Source organism: Mercenaria mercenaria, chromosome 13 (assembly GCF_021730395.1).
Source record: "Mercenaria mercenaria strain notata chromosome 13, MADL_Memer_1, whole genome shotgun sequence".
In the NCBI taxonomy this organism is placed as follows: Eukaryota; Metazoa; Mollusca; class Bivalvia; order Venerida; family Veneridae; genus Mercenaria; species Mercenaria mercenaria.
The window spans coordinates 54,641,668-54,651,674 of NC_069373.1; the positions used below are offsets into that span (position 1 = coordinate 54,641,668).

The following is a 10,007-nucleotide window of genomic DNA, read 5'->3' on the forward strand; positions in this document are numbered from 1 at the left end:
GGGAAAATCTGGGTGAATTCGGCAATTTCACAATAGATACTTATTTGGCAGATGTGAAATAAGTACATGCACTTGTTAAAGGACGTGGCTTAAAGAAGCTGCATAAAAATTTGATCTTTTCAAGGAAAAATAAGTTTTCTAATACCACTTGCATTTGGCCTCCATTACATGTTCATTATCATTAAGTCACTGTTAAATTTTGATTGGAAGATAGGTGCATTTTCTTTCGGGTGGTGATCAAATATTCATGCATTAAGGCTTTCATTGCCAGACAGCTACATATTGTGTGTGAAAATGCTTAACATAACATTGACAGGAAAATGTGTCATTTGATGATTTTCCAGCCTTTCTGGTACTAGAGGAAGAATCCAGGCGCTTGCCAGGCACATAGGAAGCATTTTTAGAGTGGGGACGGGAGCTAGGGCGGCGTACATTTTGAAAGTCAGCCGACCTATAACAAACCCAGTTCCATGAAATGTTAAACGTTTTTTTTGTGTGTGTTTTTTTTTTAAAAAAAAAGTGGTTGTTAAAACCTCAAAAACAACTACAAAACTGCAGGACACAGCTAAAATTGACCCGTTGTCAAAAGATTGTTAAGAGAATTAGCTTAATTGGTCAAATTATTGGGAGGGGGCGCCCTGGGCGTGAAACTGAGAAGTAAACCATTTGTTCGAAAATATACCGGTTGAATTAATTCAGTACAATGCAATACAAGGTGGACATACAAACTGTCTTTAGAGCCGTAGGAATAGCCACCTGCGGGCTATTTCACTATTCTTACGGGAGAGCCGTAGGAATAGCCTGTGAGGATATTCTTACGGGACCGTAGGAATAGCCACTTCCTGAAATTCCTGTTTTTTTTACTTTGAAGTCTTTGGGTTAGAGAAGAAAAAATAACTAATACCACAATTTTCAGTAGTTCTGTTCAAAACAAAGTGCAATTTCAATGTAAAATGACACATGTCCTGGCAAATGCTTGACAAAGATACATGTGATAAAAAATTCAAACTACATGTACATGTAGTCAAAATAATTGGACAGTCAGATTAATGGTTGTTTAATATGTTTGACAGGCGATCAAATCCGAGTGGAGATATTAATTGCCCATATGAAAAGATTATCGCAATATTTCCTAGGATCGTGTCAAATTAATTTGACTAAAGTTCTAGCCAGGTACTGTAACTCAAAAGATAATTATCAAACATGAAACTCCCAGCAATATTCTCATGAGTCCTGTTCACTTGAAGTATACCGATAAAATCTGTAAGAAGACTCTTTGAAAGTATGTTTGGGACAAACATTCAGACACGATGTCACAATTGTGCCTTCGACACTGAGGAACATATAATGACATATCCAGTAATAAATGTTTTTTCGGACTCCTAACTTTTTAAGTCCAAGTCCCATCTCAGTAAGGAGTCTTAAAAATCTCCGATACTGTTGTTTGAACATCAACCGATAAGGTTGTTACTTCATGTACTTTGTACACATTTTAGCTGAACCAAAATTCAGATTGTTTTGGCTTGTCGTACAATATAGATGGCACTGACAATCGGCAAAACATAAAACAATATTCAAGCCACAGAAACTTAACCAAAGCAATTTAATTTTAAAGCCAGTGTGAATTTATAATTTTTATCAATTCATAATTTTGGCTTTCTAGTATGACAATGCCTGTCTTTTAAGACTTTGCATCTACGGCCAGTTAATATGCATGTATGCAGGATGCAGACCTAAAGTAGTCATTGCATATCCCCATTTTAATAGCAGTTTTTATTCATGTTTATAATATATAATAAACATTATGCAAAGTTCTTATATGTCAACTGTGGTATCTGTATATTTTATTATGAAAAATGTTTCCATAAGTCTATTTTTACTATAAAATAGATACATACATAAACACAGATAATACATATCCTTGGTGACTTTGAAAATGGCATTATTCATACAAGCCACACATAAAGAAAACAACAGTATACTGAGATGATGAGATATAAACCAGTTCAGAATAGTTCATTTGTGAGTGTGTATGCAATTTAAGCTTGCAAGCTTTTGTTTTCTGTGGTGTACAAAAAATAAAAAAATTGCATCCTTTTGGACGTTTTATTTTTATTTATTTGGTCGACACCTCAAAATTGGGATTTTTATTTTTATTTTTATTTGTCCCCCCCGACCCAAACTTTTTGAAAAATCTCCCGTAAACCAGAAAATAAAAAAATGCTGGCCTTAGAAAAGTAAAACTGCATATTTAAGTCAGGCTAGAGAACTGCTTTGCTGTTTATGTTCAATCATATAAAGATTTGTCAATGTGCAAAGGGCTTCTTGCTAGGACTTGAACCTAGAATTCTTACAAGAGTAAGTGTGTTTCTTTACACTACAAGAAGTGATCCCATAGCAACAGTGACATGTATTTAAATACAAAATATTACATACGTATCTAATCCTTCAGAAACAGATACTAGGTATTTCCAAAAACTCTCGGCAATATGAGGAGTATCCACTTTATAAACATTAGCTATATCTAATACATGTATACTTTGACTACAAGTTATACTTGACTACAAGTTATACCTCCTTGTCCAAAGTTATCAAAATGAATACAAAAGTAACGTTAGACTTACGTCCACTTTAATGTTACTGTACTGTATTGTAGTATATATCACTTTTTGACAATTAACTGCAGAAATTTAGTAAGCTGTAATAGATACCTCAGGATTTCATTACTTGTTGTTTGTGTGCAAATACACATGTGCACATTAAGTATGTAAGAAAGTGCAGGCATCTGATACTAACCATGCAAAGCTACTGCAGTCCCCCATAGGGCATCAAATGTCAAAAAATCATATATGAGAGAAATGTGAAACCGGGTCCCCTTGCGGACTGCATTACTCTCCTGTATGGTGGCTGATTTCTGTCATTCGCGTTTTCAAAACGCGACCCACAGAGTGAAAACAATAACTCCTGTCAGAGGTAAATGGACTGCTTTTACACATCAATGATCATCTTCATCTCCACTTAAGCCGTGACTCGGAATCATTGTAAATTACAATATTCACATACCAAGCTAAGATATTGATGCAAGTAATATTGCAGACTTTTCCATCATAATTTCTGCAAAACGCTCCATTCACTATGGGTCATTCCAGATATTCCAAAGATCTCAGAGAATGCGAATCAACCACGCCCTTGGCAGAAAACAAACTCCACCAAAAGTTACTACTTTTATGTATAATGATAATAAATACACCTTCAAATTTATCCCTATAATTCCCTAATCCATTGGCATCAAGCCAATATCCGATATCTTTTATCGTTTCCATTTTCCGACGACATAATTATGTGACAAATGAAGAAAACAGTGACAATACTGCTAGCAAGACATTTTGACCCCAAGACATTTCAACCCGAAGTGACAATTCGACCCCCAAGACTCCTTGGACATTTCGACCCCATTCAATGATATGCCTGAAAACATCTAAGAATGTCGTCATTATAATTAAACTTTAATCTATAGATAATTGAGCAATTTCAAAATGTAATTACGCTTAATTACCAATTAAGATGTTTAAATAAGGTTATTTTCGCGAAAATAAGATTTTTTTATGAAAATTAGCCATATTTGTCTTTAGAAATTTATTTTCTAAAATTCTTTTTTTAATTTCTTAAAAACTATATTAGTACATGTCTTCGTATGAAAAATGAGTGATTTTTATCTCGCAATAACGAAATAATCATCATTTATAAATTATTCTTTTATTAACGAAAATAACGGGATTTATGTATCAGCCGTGTTTAATTTTACGGTTTGATTTTGCTTCCGCACAGAATAGGACGAAATCAACACTCTGACTCGCATAGGATTTTCTTTTCAAAACCATGCTAAATATAAATATTTTTTCTTGAAACTTAACACGGACACGTATAAATATATTCCTAATAAAAGCTCGAGCAAAAGGATTTTTAAAAATATTCATTACTTTAGATTATAATTGTCTGGATTTTGCCTAACACTTGAGATTTCTGCGCATGCAGAATCAGGCGAATTCAAGACCTGCATACGCTTTCTTTTCAAAACCACACTAAATATTATCATTTTTTCTTGAAACTTAAAATTGACACGTAGAAATATATTCCTAATAAAAGCTCAAAAGGATTTTTATACGCCCGTTTGAAAAACGGGACGTATTATGGGAACGCCCCTGGCGGGCGGCGTCCACAGACCTTGTCCGGGGCATATCTTCTACATGCATGGAGGGATTTTGATGAAACTTGGCACAGTTGTTCACCATCATGAGACGGAGTGTCCTGTGCAAGAACCAGGTCCCTAGGTCTAAGGTCAAGGTCACACTTAGAGGTTAAAGGTCAAATTCAAGAATGACTTTGTCCGGAGCATATCTTCTACATGCATGGAGGGATTTTGATGAAACTTGGCACAGTTGTTTACCATCATGAGACGGAGTGTCATGCGCAAGTTCCAGGTCCCTAGGTCTAAGGTCAAGGTCACACTTAGAGGTCAAAGGATACATGAATGAAAACTTTGTCCGGAGCATTTGTTCTTCATGCATAGAGGGATTTTGATATAACTTATCACAAATGTTCACCACCATGAGGCGGAGTGTCATGCGCAAGAACCAGGTCCCTAGGTCTAAGGTCAAGGTCACACTTAGAGGTCAAAGGATACAAGAATGAAAACTTTGTCCGGAGCATTTCTTCTTCATGCATAGAGGGATTTTGATATAACTTGTCACAAATGTTCACCACCATGAGGCTGAGTGTCATGTGCAAGAACCAGGTCCCTAGGTCTAAGGTCAAGGTCACACTTAGAGGTCAAAGGATACAAGAATGAAAACCTTGTCCGGAGCATTTCTTCTTCATGCATAGAGGGATTTTGATATAACTTGGCACAAATGTTCACCACCACGAGACGAGGTGTCATACGCAAGAACCAGGTCCCTAGGTCTAAGGTCACACTTAGAAGCCAAAGGTCAGATACAAGAATGACTTTGTCCGAAGCATTTCTTCTTCATGCATAGAGTGATTTTGATGTAACTTGGCATAATTATACACCATCATGAGAGGAAGTGTCATGCAAAGTTCCTATCTTTAGAATTACTTCCCTTTGTTGTTACTATAAATAGCTTATATTGTAACTTCTTCATTACTAGTCGTAGTGAAAAATTGAGACCACTTTTCTGTAGTACAACATGCATGCTACATCCAATTTTGAGGTGTATTTTGACCAATCTCTACCTGGTAAAGATTTTTGTGTGGACTTACAATTTTTTTTTTTGGGGATTTTTTTTTTATCTTTTTTTTTTTTTAAGATTAACTTCCCTTAGTTGTTACTATAAATAACTTATATTGTAACTTTTTTATAATTGACCATAGGGAAAAACGAAGACCACTTTTCTGTGGTACAACATAGATGTTACTTTTAAATTTTAGGTGTATTTTAAGGTCTCTCTACCTGGTAAGGAATTTTTTTGTGGATTTAGGAAAACAAAAGACTTACAATGATTACTAAACAACCACAAAATTAAAATTCATTTGCAATACAGCAGCTAGAGTAAAGAAATTTGCTGTGACGGGCGTATATTGTGACATTCTGGCACTCTTGTTTAAAAATATTCATTCCTTAAAATTTTAAGATTTGATTGTGCCGCTCAGTTGAGATTTCAGCGCATATATAAAATCGGGCGAAATCAACATCCGTATAAGTTTTTCGTTTATTAATCATACTAAATATAAATATTTTTTCCTTAAAATTGACATGCACATGTAAAAATATATTCTTGATAAAAGCTTAAAAGGATTTTCAAAAAAATATCCATCACTTAAAATTTTATGTCTTGATTTTACCTGTCATTTGAGATTTCCACGCATGTAGAACTGTCAAAATCAAGACCCGTATACGTTTTTCGCTTCAAAACCACCCTTAAATATAAATATTTTTTCTTGAAAAGTGACATGCACACGTAGATATATATTTTTCATAAAAGCTTAAAAGGATTTTAAAAGATATTCATTAGTTTAAATTTTATGTCTAGATTTCTCTAATTTGATTAGATTTCGCTATTGACCATATATATCGACATTATAGGATAAATCCTGTCTTCCGGTATTTCCGTAAATAGGGTCAGGGGGGCTGGCGAGATTAACCGATATGAAGACCATGTACAATATTTAAGCGATTATTTTTGCCAGAAGATAAGGATTTAGGAAAGTTCTTACCTTCATACAATGAAAATACTATTTTACGACCTCAGCAACAAAATCTTTGCAAAAATAATTTGTTAACTTTGAAAAATGCGAATATTTTCACACCATCGATATCAACCACGGAAGCGGCAGTGTAGAATAAAAGATAAAATTTCAAAAATGAAGTAAACTTTGAGGATATTTTTGCGACATTTTAATTACAACAATATTTTATGATAACCTGCAATACTTTTTTTGGCTGAGGCGCTATCCGCACGACTGTCGTGCGGATAATTTTCCTTATCTGCACGACCGTCGTGTCGATTATTTTCGTAATACCCACGACGGTCGTGCCGAATATTTTCGTTATTCGCACGACGATCTGCTGACATGCCTGGAAAGTCGATTGTTTTTGTTATTGATACAACTAAAAATACTGTATACATATGTGAAATTTAGTTAATCTTTTCTGAAGTTTTCCCTTTTTTCCTTGGAGATTTTTTTTTCAACTTTTTAACAAAAAGTTGCAATACTGCACTTTTTATGCTTTAAACATGGTCAGTGATGTCAGAAATCAACTTATTGACGCTCGAAAGACATAACTCCCTTATTTGTATTCATTTTTTGACTTTTTTTTTTTGTCACATATTAAATAATTTCTGAAAAGTCTCACTTAAAAAAAAAATCCGATCTAGATCTACCTTAGTACTTTATTTGGGGGGGGGGGGGGCATGTTACCGGAAACAATTTTTCAAAAGCCTTATCAGATCTCCTTAAAAAAAATAAAGTACAATTTTAGCATGCACCTTCCCGGCGAAATGGAATTCATGAAATCATGAATTTTTCATCACCATTATGAATTATCCATGAACTGTTCTGGTTTACTTCTTAATCTAACTTCATGAAGTTTTATGCATGAAGGTTAAAGGTCAGTAATTCAAATCCTTCTTTGTTTGAATAATATAAAAAATGACAACTTCAGGTTGTCTTTACGTATCTTTAGAGAACATCACTTTTTTCTACACCTATTTTTCATGAAAGTTCTATCACAAATTAACGAAAAAATGAAAAGAAAATAGGGGGTTATGTAGTTCCTAGTGAAATGCCAGTCAGTTGTCTGCTACCCTAAAAATGGCGCATATTTGCCCTCGTCCGCGCAATAAACACCTATTTCCGGTTTCGATCTGCAAAACTTGCCATGTGGGGTGTATGAACATGAAAACCGTCTCATTTCATGCAGAATGTATTCTAGTAGTGAAAAATGGTGATTAAAGCACTCGTTCTACACGAATTTGCGCAAAAAATCGGAAAATTAGGATTTTCGATTTGTCACTATCTCATTTTAAGTTATGCTGTCATTCAAAATATTATTAATATATAGTGTATCTAAGTTAACGAAACATCAGTAGCCTTGCTAGGTACTTCACAGAAGACATAAGTTATGGAGGAAACAGTTATTCGGAATAGAAAACAATTTGATGAACATGTAACGTCTCAAAGATTTATATCAAATGATAAATCAAATACGACATTAACTAAGATAGGCAAACCAGATGAGCTTCACTCCATGCCATTACGCGATAGATGTAACTCTTCAACTTCCTCCAGTGAATTGGACAGGGGTGTCGATGATATCAGACAGAATAGAACCCCGAAGAGGAGTGTATCAGAGTATGCAAGTAAACAAAAGGTACGTTTCTATATATATTTTTCGAAATAGGCATCTTTATGATTTTGATGTATTTACAATCTATAATGTTTATGAAAAAGAAAAATACAGTTAAATTCAGATAATATTGTGTGTTTTTCAGAGACATTTAGTCAGAAGCATTTCTGCCCCAGAGAAAAGAAGCACTTTTACAGATTTTCTCTCTAGTTCTCGTCGTATGGTTACACGCGCAGAAGATTTTGTGAAACATGTGATTGAAGCTGGTTGGAATCTTGTACATCACCGTCATCTTCCAGATTGGCTACAAGACAATGAATATCTATTGTTTGGACATAGACTACCGTTAAATTCATTCAAAGCGTGCTTTAGATCTGTATTTCGAATTCATACAGAAACCGGAAACATTTGGACACATCTACTAGGTATGATAATTGAGCCGCGCCATAAGAAAACCAACATAGTACATCAGACAAAGTTCTTCAATTGACTGCTTTAAGAAAAAGTTGAAAACGCATTTCTTCAGAGACTACTTTGCATTATTCTAAGTTTTGACTGAGTTTTAAAACAGTGATGCTAGTGACAGTGATAGAAATTTAATGTTTGTCTGTGATAATTATATGTTAGTAATATTTTAAAATATAGTATTATCATTAACTTTGAATTAATAATTGCTATATTAATTCGTTTTAATTAATCTTATTTAAAATATTTTATATTCAATATTTTATTTCAACTTGTATTGTAAAACGCCATTGAATATGTTTTAAATGTAGAAATAGGCGTTTAAGCAAATAAACCAGTTTCCAGTTTCAGTTTCAGTGCGACCAGCATGGATCCAGACCAGCCTGCGCATCCGTGCAGTCTGGTCAGGATCCATGCTGTTCGCTAACAGTTTCTCTAATTGCAATAGGCTTTGAAAGCGAACAGCATGGATCCTGACCAGACTGCGCGGATGCACAGGCTGGTCTGGATTTATGCTGGTCGCGAACGCACTATGTTGGTTTTCTCATGGCGCGGCTCAATTGAATTTCATGTTACTTGTAAAATGCTTCTAATTCCGAGCGACGCTTCTCCCATTTATACAATAAGAGTTGATAAAATGTTAAATTACAGGTCATGATTATCATGGGAAAATTAATCAAAGATTAAAAATGTACCGTATGTGAATGCGCACTATCAGAAAGAACGTATGTTTTTTTCTTTTAATGGAAGCTAAGTAGTGTTGGTTGGAGACACACTTAAGTATTGAACATCCGTTAGGAAAGACTCAAAAATCCGTTTGTAATGTGTTCTCGATTAGAATATTCCCTCATGTTGTACTGTAGATAACTTGCCTAGGTGATATACTAGAACAGGCCTCAATTACCCTTGATTCTTGAGTGTCTGTTTATATATATATATATATATATATATATATATATTTCTTTAAATTTATTCATAAAGATAGTATTAGGTATTTATTAAGTGACTCATTAATTCCTCTTATCTCACGATCAGTTACGGACACATTCGGTAGCCAAGTGGTAGTGCGCCCTTTTCGAGTGTGGGAGGTCGTGGGTTCGCTCATTGACAGCGTTATACCAAAGATGTGAACAACTGCACTAGTAATTTTCTCACTTAGCGCTCAGCATTTAGGGGATAGTTCTAGGACTGATCAGCAAGTTGGGCAATGTGCTCAATGAACACCGTCGTTTATATGACTGAAAAAATACTGAAAAAGACGCTTAACTCGGACACACACACTGATGGGTAATTGGCCACATGGAGGTCCATAGAAAGTGTTATTCACCGCAAAAAGTGATATAAAACGTTATATTGTAGATTTATTTCTCATAGAAATCAGATTGGTATATTTTGGCATGTATAGAGAGAGAGAGAGAGAAGACCACAATTTTAAAGCGTGATGATATCATACCGAAACATACCGCTCCTTTTTAGCTCATCTGATTTTTTGAGAAAAAAAATGATGAGTTATTGTCATCACTTGAGCGGGTGTCGGCGTCGGCGTTGCCTGGTTAAGTTTTATGTTTAGGTCAGCTTTTCTCCTAAACTATCAAAGCTATTGCTTTGAAACTTGGAATACTTGTTCACCATCATAAGCAGACCCTGTACATCAAGAAACATAACTCCATCTTGC

The 10,007-nt window shown here is 34.7% G+C and overlaps 1 protein-coding gene across 6 annotated transcripts in view; it reads left to right on the forward strand.

Moving 5' to 3' along the window:
* The window catches only part of LOC123528630 (adiponectin receptor protein 1-like), a 36,226-nt gene that overhangs the window by 17,323 nt on the left and 8,896 nt on the right, over positions 1–10,007 (forward strand). For 4 of the 6 annotated variants that reach the window (XM_053521877.1, XM_053521878.1, XM_053521879.1 and 1 more), the window contains exons 2-3: positions 7,583–7,891; positions 8,013–8,292. In XM_053521877.1, coding sequence (XP_053377852.1) covers positions 7,643–7,891; positions 8,013–8,292 — 529 coding nt within the window. In that variant the 5' untranslated portion in view covers positions 7,583–7,642. The remainder of the gene's footprint in view (positions 1–7,582; positions 7,892–8,012; positions 8,293–10,007) is intronic. The other 2 variants (XM_053521882.1, XM_053521881.1) reach the window with 2 other exon arrangements.